The sequence below is a fragment of the Oryzias latipes genome, chromosome 16, assembly GCF_053564925.1.
Source record: "Oryzias latipes strain Hd-rR chromosome 16, Olatipes_Hd-rR_3.1".
Classification (NCBI taxonomy): Eukaryota; Metazoa; Chordata; class Actinopteri; order Beloniformes; family Adrianichthyidae; genus Oryzias; species Oryzias latipes.
The window spans coordinates 2,227,463-2,243,825 of NC_136252.1; the positions used below are offsets into that span (position 1 = coordinate 2,227,463).

Genomic DNA, 16,363 nt, shown 5'->3' on the forward strand with positions numbered 1-16,363 from the left:
TGGCCTTTTCTGAGTATTTATTTATTCAAATTGTTGTGAATCGGGGCAGACAAAAAAGCTTTTGTAGAAGGTTGTAACAGTGACGTAAGGTAGGAGCTACAGCTGGTGGGCTACAACCTTTCTGCTCCGTTTCATTCTTGCAGTCAAATGGATCCATGTACATCATCTTCCTCATCCCGGTTGGCATCTGGCTCAGAACTGCTCCAATTTACTCGCCATTTCTTTGCACTGGTAATGTTAGGCTGGGGTGTAAGCATGTAAAACAAAGGAGTGATGGAAAGTGAGGGCAGGCTCACTCATTTGAATCCCGTTTGAAAAAGAGCTCATTTGTGATTTGTTTGTTTGTTTGTTTGTTTTGTCACATGAACAGCATTTTCACAAAAGACAGGATAATAAAACAGATGCTAAGACTCGATCATTTACATTGAGTAGAACAGTAAAACATGCAGAGGTGCTAATGTTGAGACCCCCCCCCCGATACCCAAAAATGGATACAAATAAAGACAAAGAAATAAAAGGACATATGACAACAAAGGAACAATTTACATAAACTAATTAGATCTTGGCTAGCTGTCTCTTTTTATTTGATTTTGTAGATTGACAGGGAGTTTGAAGAGAGCAGTAGGTCAGCGTAGGTATTTCATGATGTGGGCCCTTGACATCGTGTTCTGTTGAAGTGTCGTTCAGGAGCCTGTGGTGAATTTGGCGTTTGAACGTGAAGTAATTATTTATGTGAAGGTGGTGTATAGTGCACTATGTGCACTATATTCAAACATACAGGCCAGGAGCAAATACATGAATATCAAGTGTATCTTTAATTTATCAAATGAAGGTGCATTGTGGGTATGCCATTTGGAGAAAGTTGCAATTCTCTGAATCTTTTTTTTAACAATTGTACATAATTAGCCAGTAAAGTGCATACCAAAGCAGTATTGCAGAAACTATGTCCTAGAAGACGACACAGTTTTTTTTTCTAAATTTGTCCAAAAACAGCATCATCACACGTATCCCTTGTGCTATCCTATGACCCCCCCCTTACAATGACGTGTTCTCCCTACCATGACAAAGGTGGAAAGATTTCATGTAATCCATGGACACCAGTGAAGATCACAAATCATTGAAGAAAAATGGTTCAGAGCACTGTCTAGTGGGTCTAGATGACCCAACTCCCGACGTTAAAGGGCCTAGGATAGAACAAGGGTTACACGACCACTAAGAATGCTTTTAAAAAAGATCCAAAAATGGTGAGAGTGGCATTTAACTGAAAAATGTCAAGGAGATCTCGTGAAAAGTGACAGAAAATGTGAGATAAGATCAAAATCAAGGAAATATGATCAAGTAAAGTTTGGCTTCATAACAGCTTTTGTTTTCTTGATTTTTGTTGTTTTGAGATCGGGAATTACATTTGTCTTGTCTCCGCGCTGCAGGAGAAACAACAATCCTGATAACTCATTTATGTGTCGTTCAGAAACAGGAGTAAACAACATCAACGCAGATAATCTCCTTACAGGCCAATGTTCTTCTTAGAAGTGCTGGGGAGGCTGTGCTCAAAATACCACCCACCTAAAACCTTTGAACATTTTATCTTGGCATTTTTTAACATTCCCTCACATTTTTGCCATATTGTTATGTTTCTCTTCTTCTCTGCTTTTGCTTGGACTTTCTTTGTCCCCAACATCCTCCCTTTTCAGTTGGCAGAGTCCCAAAAGCTTGTCTGACCTCTGTCCATTCACAACGGTGTCCTCCTGTCTCTGAGCCGTCTCCTGCTTTCCTGCCCTGCTGACCTCATGCTCCCTCAGACTGCCCTGTCCATCCCCGCATGCCTTGCTAGCTCCAACCCGAGGATCAGTGAAGGAAGAGGACTGGGGGAAAATCCCATTGTGGGATGCAGATCCCAAGTCGACATCAGACAGAGAACAGATCCCTGTCTTTGTTTTTGCAGTGTCCCGCTGGGTGCGGCGGTTCTTCCGGCTCTGATACTGTTTTGAGGAGGAGTTTGTGTAAGATCTGCAACTCAGCTTGCTCCCCTCCCCCAGGATATCATTCAGCGCTGCAGAAAAACAAGATATTAACTGTAAAAGTTGCATCGCTGAGCACTGAGAGTATTGACTCTCGGCAGCTTTCTCACCATAAACACGGTGATGGATTTTGCTCTCTTCACTCTGCCTGCATCTTATGTCCACAGTTTGTTTCACTGACTCCAAAAGCCCAAACATCTCACACAGGGAATTCAACATGAAAGTATCTGCCAAAGACAAGAGAATCAAAACTAAGCTACAAACCTGGAATCTTCACAATATCCCTAAAGATGCACTAAAATCCTTCCCTTTCCTGCCCCAAGAAGGTTTAGAGACATTTATCTGAATTTTCCTGGAATCAAGTTTAGCTTATTTTCCTAAAACTTCTTTGTCAGATAAAGATTTGAAGTAGCTGTACCTGCTTCCTGCAGGTCGGCCTTTTCCCTGCAAAGCTCCACTCTTTGGAGAGCTGTCAACAGTTCACTCTGGACACTTGAAAGAACTTCCCCCATCAGGCCCGAGTCTGCCACGCCCCTCCACAGACGCAGGACTCCATCTAGAGGGGGTTCAAAGACGGCCACAGCTGGGAATCAAGGGTTTGTGAGTGAAAACAGATCTTTCTGTGTGTGGGCTGAGGGAAAAAACACAGAAGAGCAAGAATGAGGGGAGAGCTGAAGATCTGAGACAGAAAAAACACTGGAGGAAATCTCCAGATGGAAAGCAGAAAAGTATTATTTAAGGAGGAATAAGGAGCAGGATTTGGAGAGGATGCTAACATTTAAAGACCCACTTCACTGCAAATGAGGAATCGGGTGTTTTTATCATGTTCTTGTGGCATTTTCCTGATGATGGAGAACATATATAAAGAAAGTTAAGATTACGTAAAATAGCTTCGCTGAGTATTTCTTTATTCAAATCGATGTGAATCAGGGGCAGATGAAAAAATGTCATTTGAACAAGCTTGTAGGTGTGACGTGAACCACTGCAGCAGGCCACAAGAACAGGAAGTATTTTGAAGGAGAATTAAATGCATTGTAGAAGCCATATAGCTTTAAGTTGATCTATCCGTCTTTGTCAAAAGTTTCACCCAAGCTGCCTCACCGGGAACTGTACATTTGTCTTAAGCCCTGCAAAAAGGAATCCTGAGGGTGCAGCAATCTGCAGTCTGCAGTCTGCCATTTACAGGATCACCGCAGGCTGTTTTACTCCAGCCTGCTCCACCTGGAACAATGCCTAATCAGGTCACCTTCAAATGCCCTTAAATCAAAGCTTGGACCATGCAGGAAAAAGACACACCTGAAAATGCCAGCTACTGTTAAATAAAGGGGCGTGACGCCGAGCCTGTCTGCTGTCAGCAGCTTTTTAACAACAGTATGCAGGAATGGCTGAACCGCAGATACAGGGGACAAACAGCTGTGACTGTAAGACGGCAGATGGACCACAGGTAAAACAACACGTCGTTTAACTGACAGGAAACCCATGACCTGCATATAAACCACAGAATTATTCAACTGAACACACAACACACTCCATTGGGGATTTACTGTGCAGCCATAGACGAGTACTTCAGGTCAGCCACAGTTTAAATATTCCCAGAGAACGACCAGTGAATACTTACCAGGTGTGTCAGCTCTCTTTCTCTTGAGAGAATGCCAACTGGATGCTGTGAAATGTACAAGCCGTGGCAGACCACTACTCCAGCCTGCTGTTGCTCTGCTCTCGTTCTCCAAACGCCCCTCTGCTGCATCATGGGGGGACAAGAGCTCTTTCAAAGGGTTGCAAATGTGTCAATTCAAAGTGTGTCATAAAAACAGCAAACTGTTCATGCCAAACACAATCTACCTGTCATGGGGGGCACCTGTCCTCCAGACGGCTGAGGGGCCACACAGGATGAGCCTGGTTGCATGGGGGTCCCCATAGAGGGCCGTGGGCCGTTGGTCCGGACGTTGAATTTAGTGCTGCGGCAGGTGTTGCTGCACATGTGATTGTGCCGATAGAAATCTATCTCCCCAGAGTCCATCATTCTCCTTCAGAAAGACACCATAATATCGTTGAATATCTGGAAAAAAACTATTTTATGCAACAGTTTCTATTTGGGTTTTTGTCACTGGAATTTTTGATCTCAACATGGGAGTTAGAATAGAATACTATATTTCTCAAACACTTTGGTGCATTTCTCACAACAGAATTAAACTTTGCACAACATTCAGTTATTGGGGCACAACCTATTGGCAGTTTCATCTTCATTTCATTCCACAGCAAATGCTGTTGGACACGAAGCAAATGACTGAATCCAAATCTCTGCAAAATGATCCCTTTTGTCTTGCTTTTGATCATTATTCATTTCTTTGAATCATGTCCGTCCAAATTACAATACTTGTACAGGTCATAGTCATTGTTTCCACAACTAATAGTCTTCATCTCGTTGCACACAAAGCTGTTGAACAGGTTGCCCATCATTTTGTACATTCTTTTAAAAATATATTTTATGGTGAGGATGGGTGGAGGAAGAGGCCAACCACATAAACAGATAGCTGATCAAATCCAGGCACACTTGTGGATCATGTGGTAAACGATGGCCTCACGATGGCTGTGGCTGGTCAAAGCATGCAGCAAAATGTTGGGAGAAGCACCGTAGGTTCCTCTATTCAGACTTTAGGTTTCGTTGGAAGAACAGGTGTAACTTATGGTTATTCAGCACAAACTCATTTGTTCTGTACTATCATAGTCATACGACTGGTTTGCATTGGGACATGACCTGGTAAGCCTTTACATGTAGACTTACAATTCACCACACATAGTGTGCTGTGATGTCAAAATAAAGAAAATAGTATTATGGTACAGTACTGTAAACATTTAGCATGTTGACATTTGTTTCTTTTTCTTAACGTCATAAAGGATTGCATGACAACCTAGAAGGAGTGAAAGGAAGAGGTCCCCTAAGAGCACATTCAGTGTCTTAGTTTTTATTGAATTCTAGTTTCAAAATGTCTTGATGATGCTGTCTTCACTTTACAGGACATTGGGAACACTTCCAGAGAAATCTGTCCCAATGAAAACATGTTCAGACCTTTTGACTTCATTTATTCAAAGATGCTGGAGTCATACATTGTCATTTTAACAACACTGACACTTTAATTGTCATAAATACTTGCCTTTAGGATCAAACTATCCATTTTGATGAAGAGACTTGCTTTTGTTCAAGTGACTTTCCATTTTGAAATGTGACTCACTGTTGCAGGTTATCTACCAGGTTTTCCAGATCGCACTAATTGTTTTGAGAAAAAGCATTTAGCAGTCCTCCAAACTTTAATACTGTTGTGAGAAATGCACCAAAGCATAAAACTCTAATTGGAATCATTTTTTTTCAAGCAATCAAAAAAACAACTAAAGAAGACAAACAAACAAGAAATTACATGACTGACTGACGACAGCAGCAGCAGAGCAGACCCACTAAACTCAGCTGAACAGGTGAGCTGAATGTTTATTGATAACGTTCCAAATGTTTGGAAGCTCATTTGTTTCATTTAGCATTTATTAATGTTTTATTCATTGATCGGGGCTTACAGGGTCTCTGCAGACGTTGATGAAGACGTCTGTGTCCCTGCAGCTCTGCACTTCCATCCTTTCTTCCTCCATGACAGACATGATCCCTAAGTCTGTGTGATGCTTCCATCTGAGGAGGAGCACTTTTTGGCATTTTCAACGTTCTATTGTTTACCTTCAGCATTGGTGTTCTGCGCATGACAGGTTCATGATGTAAGGTGACAAATGGACTTCAGGGTATGTGAATGATGATGGCAAAATAAAGTAGCAGTCCTCCGCACCGTGTCTCTGAGCTCCTTATTTTACACATGAAACTGCGCTTTACCGCCACCGAACCCCGGAAAGACGGCTCCACTGACAATAATCTGATTTTCAGTCGTCAAAAGGTTCAGGATTTCTTTGTTTCGGAAATAAATTCGAATAAACAAATAAATAAATTCACAATATGCTCCACATCTTTCATCTTCAAGCTAAACTCATATAAACAAACAACTTTGGGGTTTTTTTCCTTGTTAATCTTACTTTTTACTCGTAAATTTACAAGATTTTAAGTTGTAAATGTACGAGAAAAAAACTCGCAAATTTACAATTTAAAAGTCGTAATTTAAAAAAAAATCTTTGTAAACTTGCCCTAAAAGTCCATCATAGACCTGAAAGAAGGTTTCTCCTTCTTGACAAAGATGGCTTCTTTCTCTCCTCGCTCTAACCATCCTTTCTCTCTGGCTAGAGTTCGGACTTCCCTGTCCTGGAACGAGTGGTCTGTGGCCTTCAGGTGGAGGTGCACTGCAGACTCAGCTCCACCTGAGTTGGCTCTGTGATGTTGGTAAAACCACTTTTCAGATGAAAAGAAACTGAAAGTATCATAATACAAAAAAACGTTCCATAAAATTCTTCATTTATATTTAATGTTACTAAGGGTTTAAAGAATGCAGGCTGTCCTGACATAGTTTTACTCAGAACATCTGGCCCTCTTTGCAACAAGTTTGCCCCCCCTCCCTTGTCATATCCAGTCAATGGTTAAGATTAACCCTTGTGCTATCTTAGATGACCCCCCCCTTACATTGACGTGTTCTCCCTACATGACAAAGGTGGATAAAGGTGGAAAGATTTCATGTAATCCATGGACACCAGTGAAGATCACAAATCATTGAAGAAAAAAGGTTCAGAGCACTGTCTAGTGGGTCTAGATGACCCCACTCCCAATGGTAAAGTGCCTAGGATAGCACAAGGGTTTAAAGAGAAGATGCACATAACTCATTTCCATACACGCCCTTTACCATGACACCAACAACATCCAAGACTGACAAAGCGTCACTCAGCAAGGCAGCAAGCAAATCCTCCTATCAGCAGACGCCTGCTTTACCTTCTATGTCTGGAATGGAGATGAAAAAACAGCAACTGCAGACTACAGGCTGCACTTTAGGCATCAGCCTTAAAACCCCAACTCAACAGAGTAATAAACAGAAGTTTGAGCAGCTGCTATATTTACCTGAGCATGACCCCTCCCACTCTGATGGCTCTCTTCCAGTCCTTCAGAGTAGCTTTCCCTGCCAGGTGCACAAATTGCTTAGGACTAATGAGCTGGTCATCAAACTGTGGGGAACAACACAAAGTGAGTGATGCAGCAACAACATATCCTGTAATCAGAGCACCACAAAAGAAACACTGAAGAACTTCTGAAGGACATCCAGGACATCTATCCATGCACACCTGACAGTGTGAAGGAGCAAAGCAAGGCCTGACTGTGTGTGTAACAAGAGAGCATTGGCCAGTCCTGTTGATGTGGACTTCACACCTCTGCTGGGTTTGTCTGACAGCAAAGGTGGGAAAGTGCTGAGCGGCATGTGTGTGAAATCCCAGATGAAGCTCCGTTTTCTCCAAGAAGCAGCTGAGTGCGATAAATGCTGGGAGTGAGACGGCTTCTCAGGCCAAAGCAGACAGACGATCTCTCTGCAGTGAGTGTGATCTTTAATAAAAGGGAAGCGAGTAACAAATACATTCCAGAAAAAGATCATTTGATGTAGTGGTTACTTTTTATACTAAAACGAATAAGTATGCTGTTACATTTGCTCAAATGACACTTGAGAAATTTAAAACAATTGTTTAGTAAGAGTATAGTCTAGAACGACAATTTTACTTTTACTTAAATACATGTCTTATCAAATGAAAACACTAATATTCCTCAGCAACTTCAGGTTACTTCTTAAACTTTTTTAGTGATATGTTAATGTCATGGCATCAAAATAATAACACAATAATCTCTTTTTCTACAAATATTCTTACGGATAACAAAAAGACCTCCTAAAAAGCAATAGGAATTGTGATTCAGTTGCAGATGCAAGAATTTCCCTTTATTATTATGTTTCGTCGTGATGATGTACTGTTTGTGATTTTCAAAAGTAAGAAAAATATGAATACAATATTTTTAAAGTCCCAATCTGATTTTAAAAAAAGCTTTTTTCTGATGTTTTAACATGTTCTTGTGGCATTTTTCTGAAGATGGAGGGCATATATAAAAAAATTAAGTTTAAATTTGCATTTCTAAGTATTTCTTTATCTGAATAGGAGCTGATGAAAAATGTTGTTTGTCTCCAGCAGACGGACAGATTTTTAGATGAAAAATAAATGAATCCATAAAAATTTTCATTGGATAGATAAAGCTGCTGTGGTGTAACATTGTTTACATAAATAAATACATAAACAAATATATAAACTTACTTGGACACATCTGACGTTGATCCCAGGGCACACAAACTTCTTCAGGAGCAGCACCGCCCTGCTGTCTCCACAAGTGATACGGTAGCCATACTCAGTCTGCTCCACCTTCCCATCATCTAAACATTACAGAACAAGAACATCTGCATTTGCTGCAAAAATGTTTGCGTTTTACCACTGAGGGCAATATTAGTAGGAGTGGGATTATATAAGCTTGCTTCTTCCCACTCCTTTTCAAGCAATAGATCAAACTCTTTGACTACAATGCTTGAAATAAATCAATAAATCAAAGGGCAGAGGCGCCAAGGTGAAAGTATTCTTGACTTTAATGCAAGAATAGAGCACACCAATTGCTCCACAAAGGTTAACCAACATAGACTTCTCCAATCCAACACTCCAAATTCTCCTCTCAGACTCTCCAACTTCTCCACTCAGACTCCCACACTGACAGCTGTATCTGGTTCTCTTTTAAGTGGTAAGCCCCTCCTCCTGGGCGTTGCTCTCCATCAGTCCAAAGAGAAAATAGGGACAAGTGTTTACATTGTTCAAGAACATAAACATACAGGAATAAACAGTTTCATTCAACTAAACATTCTGTGTCGTGTACAGAAAAATAACAATAATCATCAATAAAAATAAATACAAACAGTGACCGATGCGTCACATGACCCAGGGTGTCCATGACCACTTCCGGGTTACCGGGTTACTTCCGGGTAAACAAACCAACGTTAATGTTGGCGTCGTGTGTGCTTCGTGTTAATGTATGCATGGGGATGGTGAGTCGGCAACCTAGTGTGCACCCAGGGCTACCTGCAGAGGGATAGGGACGGAATGAAAAGGGTAAGCTGATGTAAATGACGTGTTACCGGGTCCGAGCGTGCGCGTCTATGCGCACGTGTGTGTGTGTGCGAGCGTGTGTGCATGCGTGTGCGCCTGCAGCGGCAGCTGACGGTTCTACACCGTCACATCATCCCCCTCCTCTGGGAGATTGGCGATGTGCGGCAATCTGGACAGGAAATCTGCCACTATGTTTTGTTTTCCGGGACGGTGACGTACGTTAAATTTGTACGGCTGAAGCGCCAGATACCAGCGCGTAAGCCGGTTGTGGTGGTCCTCCATGGTATTTATCCATGTCAGGGCCCTGTGGTCTGTCTCAAGGTCGAATTCTCTGCCAAGTAAGTAGTACCTCAAGCTATCCAACGCCCACTTAATGGCAAGTCCTTCCTTCTCCACAGTGGAGTACCTTGTCTCTCTCGGCTGCAGTTTCCGACTGAGGTACAGGACTGGTCGCTCTTCACCTGGGTCTCCCTGAGCCAGGACAGCACCAAGTCCGACTGCTGAGGCATCCACTTGGACGAGGAACCTTTGATCAAAGTTAGGACTCTTGAGAACAGGACAGGAACACAATTTATTTTTCAATGCTTGGAAAGCCTGTTCACACTCATCTGTCCAGGTCACGGGGTTTTTCTGCCTCTTCTCTGTAAGGGCAGTGAGAGGAGCTGCAATGGTGGCGAACTGATGGACAAACCGCCGGTACCATCCAGCTAACCCCAGGAAGGAGCGTACCTCTTTCTTGGTGCGTGGTCGAGGGCAATTGCGGATAACTTCAACTTTATCCACCTGCGGACGCACCTCACCACCTCCCAGCAGGTACCCCAGGTAACGAGTTTCCTTCCGGGCCCACTCACACTTGCTCACGTTTAAGGTCAGGCCTGCATTTTGTAGTTTCCTCAGGACCAGACGCAGGTGATCTAGGTGTTGCTCCCAGGTGTGACTGTAGATCACCACGTCATCCAAATAGGCTGCACTACAGTGGTTACATCCCTGCAGCACCCTGTCCATCAGGCGTTGGAACGTGGCTGGTGCTCCATGCAGACCAAAAGGCATAACTGTAAACTGAAACAGTCCAGCAGGTGTTTTGAACGCCGTGTATGGTCGACAGGTGTTGCTGAGAGGTACTTGCCAGTAACCCTTGCATAGGTCAAGAGTGGTGATGAAATTAGCAGCCCCGATCTTCTCCAGCAGGTCGTCAATCCTCGGCATTGGATATGCGTCGAACTCCGAAACGGCGTTCAGTTTCCTGAAGTCGATGCATATCCGCAGTGAGTCGTCTTTTTTGGGAACGATCACCACCGGACTGCTCCACTCTGAGTTGGACGGCTCAATGACACCTAGCTCCAGCATCTTCCTCACCTCATCGTTCAGCCTTCCCACCAACTTCTGTGGTACCCGATAAGGCCGTTGCCGGATTGGTCGTCCATCTTGGAGCCGTATGGAATGGCTAATGAGTGTAGTTCTTCCTGGCTGTGCAGAAAAAAGAGATGGCGTTTCACGAAATAAGTCCATTATCTGTGTAGTCTGTTCCGGAGGTAAAAGTGACAGAGACGGAGGGGTTGAGTGAGTCAGTGCTCCCAGATCAGAGTCCAAGTCTTCCTCAGTCTTCACAGCTCTCACTAGCAAAGACTTCTCTGTTGGATGGTTAGCACCTTCCTTCCACTCTTTAAGTAGATTCACGTGGTATGTCTGCTTTTCTTTCTTTTTGTCAGGATGGTGCACCTCATAGGTGACAGGTCCCATCCTGCGGAGAATGGTGTATGGCCCTTGCCACTTTGCCAGTAGTTTGCTGGTACAAGAGGGAAGAAGTAGCAGAACCTTCTGACCTGGTAGGAGTTCACGGTGACGGGCCTGCTGGTCGTACCACGTCTTCCGACTCCTTTGGGCCTCTCGTTGGTTGACTTCTGCCTCTTCCCTGTACTTTGCCAACCGTTCTCTCATCTCCAGGACAAACTGGATCACACCCCTTTCTGAGGTCTTTGTGAATTTGGCCTCCCAGCTCTTCTTGAGGAGATCCAGTGGGCCTTGGACATCCCAGCCATAGAGGAGTTCGAATGGTGAGAAGCCTGTTGAAGCTTGTGGGACTTCCCTATAAGCAAACAACAGGAATGGTAGCCAACGATCCCAGTCCTTCCCTGTGTCACTCACGAACTTCTGCAGCATCCTCTTCAGGGTCTGGTTGAAACGTTCCACCAAGCCATTGGTCTGTGGGTGGTACGGTGTCGCCTTGATGGCAGTGATGCCAAGCTGCTGTTGGAACAGTTTCATCAACCGAGAGGTGAAGTTGGTTCCTTGGTCTGTCAGAATTTCATCCGGTATTCCTACTCTGGAGAAAAACTGAATTAACGCTCTCATGACTGCAGGAGCTGTAATGGTGCGCAGGGGAAAAGCTTCTGGGAACCGTGTAGCATAATCACAGACCACCAGGATGTATTCGTGACCGCTACTGCTCTTAGGTAAAGGTCCAACAATGTCCATGGCTATTCTCCTGAATGGAGTGGAAATTATAGGAAGTGGGTGTAGTAATGCTCTGTCAGACTTGTGTGTTATTGCAGTTTTCTGGCAGGTAGGACATGTTGCACAGTACGTCTGAATGTCAGTGTACATTGATGGCCAGAAAAAACGTGAACTGACCCGCAGATAGGTTTTGTGACGACCCAGGTGACCCGCCCATGGGAGTGTGTGCGCTAAGTGCATGACGAGTGGCCTGCAGGTGGTTGGAAGAACTAACCGTAGGTGTTCACCTTCAGCTGCATACAGAACATCATCAGCAACAATAAACCGCACATTTCCCAAACATTTGTCACTCTCTGTTGTCACCTTGGCAAACAATGGTTTTAAAGTTTGGTCCTCTTTCTGCAAAGCCGAAATGTCAGCGGGTATGTCAAATGTTTCTGCTGTTGTTGTGATCTCAGGATCCAGCAACTTAAGTTTTTTCTCAAACCGTCTTTGACGACGGGATTTTCTGGGCATTTCTTTGCCTCCATCAAAGAAATCGTCATCCAAACGTGGAAGACTTTGCATTCCCGCTTTAGCCTGAGCTCTAGTTAGCACAGGTGCTGAGACAGTAACAGCTAGCTCATCATTAGCTTTAGCTGTTTCAGTAGCCTCATTTAATAAGTCCCCAAACATAGGTAAATCACACCCCAAAATTAAATCAACAGGTAGGTTCTCTACCACCCCGACAGTCAAAAGATAGGATTGTTCATTTATGGTCACTGTTACATCCGCTTTTGGGTACAAATGTTGGTCGCCATGAACACACACAACACTTGTTTGCCTGCTATAATCAAGTCCACCAAAAGGGATTAAACTCTGTTTGACCAGAGAAAAAAAACTGCCCGTGTCCAACATAGCAGTAACCTGCTGTCCGTTCACAGTCACCTGTTTAAGTGGCTGGAAAGTGTCTTTGTCCATGTGCACAGGCCCTGCTCCTGTGACAGTCTCTGGCCTGGGTGCGTAGCAAGCACCTGTGAATTTAGTCTTGCGGATTGGACATACGGAGGCTTTGTGACCAATCTGCTGGCAATAGAAACACACAAGGTCCTTACCCGCCGCTCGCTGGTTAGGTGCTGGGTTGGTACCTTGCGTTGCCTGATGGAAGTCTCTCCGTGCAGGTCTCAGTGGAGCGGTTTGAATGGGAAGACGCTGATCCCCACCCGACGGCCGTGCAGACGCTCCTCGTCGAGCGTTGAGATACTGCAGCGCAAGCCGGGCAGCGGTGAGGCCATCCTCCGGGTCATGCTCCTTCACCCACGTCCTCACGTCAGCTGGAAGCACACGCAGCAGCTGCTCCAGGATGACGATCTCCCCGATCTGCTCCTTGCTGTGTTGCTCTGGGCGGATCCAGCGACGGTAGAGGCCCTTCAGGCGGTGGTATGTCTCAGTCGGATTCTCCCCAGATGGCACCACAGTAGACCGGAACTGCTGACGGTAAGTTTCTGGCGAGATGTCAAATTTTACCAGGAGTGCGTCTTTCAGGTCCTTGTAGATGTGGGCTTGCTGCTCGTCCATTGCTGTGTAGGCCTCCAACGCCTTTCCGGACAGCAGTGGCACCAGGCGACATGCCCACTCAGTCTCTGGCCATCTCCACGTCCTGGCAATCCGTTCAAAACGTAGCAGGTAATTTTCAATGTCCTCACCTGTCTGATATGGAGGGACCTTTGGCTCCATGTAAGGTCTCCAATCAGGTGGCTGTAAACTGACTCTGCTCTGTGGTTGATCTGACCAGCTGGAGTCCTCCTGTGCCACTGGATGCCGTCGACGGGACGTTGCAGCTGGTGTTGGCAGATCCAACCTTGGGCTACTCACTGCGGCTGAGCTTGGTCCAGCGGCTTTGGGACTGATGTTACGCCGCCGACCAGAATGGTGCTCTGCCCTGGAAAAAGAGGCTTCCAAACCTTGGAGGGCAGCGATGAATCTGTCCTCCCGCTGCTGCTGTCCACGGAGGAAGTCTCTCATCATAGCCGCCAAGTCACCTTCTGGGCCTTTGGTCAGGCCTGGAGAACCACCCGAGGCACCAGGATCTACCACCTCCTCCTCAGAGGATGAATTGGACAACAGAGGGACTGCATCCGATGTTGGTTCCATCTCCTCCTTCTGGGAACGCAGACCTCTGTGTCTCACCTTTTTGCGGCCAGCCATCTGCTTATCCCACTTCTGACACCAACTGTCGTGGGTCCCACCAGGGAATGATTGGGCAGAGGCGCCAAGGTGAAAGTATTCTTGACTTTAATGCAAGAATAGAGCACACCAATTGCTCCACAAAGGTTAACCAACATAGACTTCTCCAATCCAACACTCCAAATTCTCCTCTCAGACTCTCCAACTTCTCCACTCAGACTCCCACACTGACAGCTGTATCTGGTTCTCTTTTAAGTGGTAAGCCCCTCCTCCTGGGCGTTGCTCTCCATCAGTCCAAAGAGAAAATAGGGACAAGTGTTTACATTGTTCAAGAACATAAACATACAGGAATAAACAGTTTCATTCAACTAAACATTCTGTGTCGTGTACAGAAAAATAACAATAATCATCAATAAAAATAAATACAAACAGTGACCGATGCGTCACATGACCCAGGGTGTCCATGACCACTTCCGGGTTACCGGGTTACTTCCGGGTAAACAAACCAACGTTAATGTTGGCGTCGTGTGTGCTTCGTGTTAATGTATGCATGGGGATGGTGAGTCGGCAACCTAGTGTGCACCCAGGGCTACCTGCAGAGGGATAGGGACGGAATGAAAAGGGTAAGCTGATGTAAATGACGTGTTACCGGGTCCGAGCGTGCGCGTCTATGCGCACGTGTGTGTGTGCGAGCGTGTGTGCATGCGTGTGCGCCTGCAGCGGCAGCTGACGGTTCTACACCGTCACAACAATGCTTGAAATAAATCAATAAATCAAAATCAAATCAATATTTATGAAGTTTATTTCTATCTGAATTACCCTAAAAATGTAAATAAAGTTCAGGCAAAAAAACAAAAATATGATCTGTCACCTTCACAAGTTTCCATGGTGAGGATTGGATGGGGTGCAATGTCCCAGGTTGTCCTGTAGAGGGAGACAGAGTTCGACACTGCAGGTCATCCTTTACAGGAGTTTTCTATTGAGAGCAGCTTCATGCATGTATTATGTTAGCTTCATGTTGTATTATTTAAATATATCATAGTATGAACAATATACTGATAGATAATTAGTTAAGAAAAATAAGTAATTTTGTAATGTTGTCAACAAAATGTTCATTTGTTCTTTGTTTATATAATCGTGCTACCCACGCAGCTGCAGGAGAACTCTGTTCCCTCTACTGCTCCTTCTCTGTCCTGATATGCCCTGAAGACAGAGTGACTTCAGCACCGGCCAAAAGCAACGCCAGCTGAGCTGCACGCACAAAGGATCATGCAGGCAGCATGCACGCCGCATGCACGCCGCTTAATACACAGATCTGGAAGAAAACCTTTCCAATTAAGTTCTGCATTAAAACTGTTATTTACATTTGACTGATAAAATACTTAACTGCTGCATTCTAGGCATCTCTGACCATTTCAGAGAATGTGAAAAAGAAAATGTGGGCCAAGTAACTTGGCCCACATTTAAGAAGTAATCTATTATTTATTCAACAGTATGTCAAGGAAGGTTCTCGTTTTCATAACCAAGAGATTAACATTTGTTCCAAAAAGCTGTAAGAATAAGCAGCAACAAACTGGAAAATGTTTTGTGCGGCTAAACACAACCAAGATGCTTTGCTGCTCCATGCAGGTCAATAACAACAGGGTAAAGACAGACACACTCATGGGATGGAAAACACCGAATACATTTAAGCATAAAGCACTATGCATCCAAAGCTTAAAGCTAGCATTATTAACGTGATGTGTTGTGAAAAAACACAGATAGTAGTGTCCTCCGCTTCCTAATTTGGTTGTAAAACCGTTATTCCAAAAATACAGATAAACTATACAAATTGGGTTGGGACAAATTCTGTCTTAATTACGTTAGATGTGATTTTCTGTAGTTTAAACCAGGCCACAGTGAACATAAAGACATTCATTATTGAAATTTTTGTAAATTGTTGTAATTTCTAGAAGAGCAATGAAACCAGATGCTGCGGTGAGGGATTAGAGGATACATGTTTTCAGTCATCATTTAATTATTGTGTTGCATTAAAATGTTGAGAACAGAAGAAGAAAAAACTCTTTGTTGGTATTTTGCATTTGAGACACACAAAGTCATTCAATGCAAAACAGGCCACAACAAATGGATCCACATATTATATACACCGTGTCGTTAAGTGGCTTACGGCAGATCAGGCTGTGGGCACGGACGGTCGCGTGCCCTCCTTTCGCTGACGTGCGCTCGTGCCCACCTCCCCTCTCTTAATGCCAACTTTAACGCGACTCCTAAAGTGAATAAAGTTCCACTCACCGCGTTTCAGCGGGACGGGCCGCATCCGCTGCGGGACAGAGACGCTGCAGTCTGCCTCTTTGCCGCTCCGCGGCTCCCGCCGTGAAGACGGCCTTTGCCTGGGAAGCATCTGTCCCGCTGTCACGAGAGCGGCGCTTTGGCACGCGATGCCTAAATCGGTCACTGCGCTCCGGAACTGACGGGTCATTTGAATCAAAAATCAAGTTTCAAGGTCGTTGGCGCAATGAGTCAAATAAAGCAGTTTCTATGTGTGCAGGATTAGTGTGGGGTTTAATATACGTTCCTTTTTTATTGTTTCTTCATTCTTTTGCAAGTCTCCTGTTTTTGTAATTGCA

The 16,363-nt window shown here is 44.5% G+C and overlaps 2 protein-coding genes across 3 annotated transcripts in view; one reads left to right on the forward strand and one right to left on the reverse strand.

Annotated features, from left to right (window-relative positions):
* On the reverse strand, nt 1-16,163 carry LOC105353750 (glucocorticoid modulatory element-binding protein 1). Its single transcript, XM_011473337.3, has 9 exons — nt 16,029-16,163; nt 14,608-14,660; nt 8,283-8,398; nt 7,054-7,157; nt 3,861-4,045; nt 3,637-3,783; nt 2,437-2,574; nt 2,129-2,245; nt 1-2,050 (listed from the first exon to the last, which is right to left on the reverse strand). The coding sequence occupies exons 2-9, from the start codon at nt 14,621-14,623 to the stop codon at nt 1,608-1,610; spliced, it is 1,266 nt and encodes a 421-aa protein (XP_011471639.2). The 5' UTR covers nt 14,624-14,660; nt 16,029-16,163; the 3' UTR covers nt 1-1,607.
* Nucleotides 16,109-16,363, forward strand: part of si:dkey-34d22.1 (discoidin, CUB and LCCL domain-containing protein 1) — a 16,960-nt gene continuing 16,705 nt past the window's right edge. Inside the window, exon 1 of one of the 2 annotated variants that reach the window (XM_011473333.4) lies at nt 16,109-16,239. The gene's annotated coding sequence lies outside the window, so the exon portion shown is untranslated. The remainder of the gene's footprint in view (nt 16,240-16,363) is intronic. The other variant, XM_078932874.1, reaches the window with a different exon arrangement.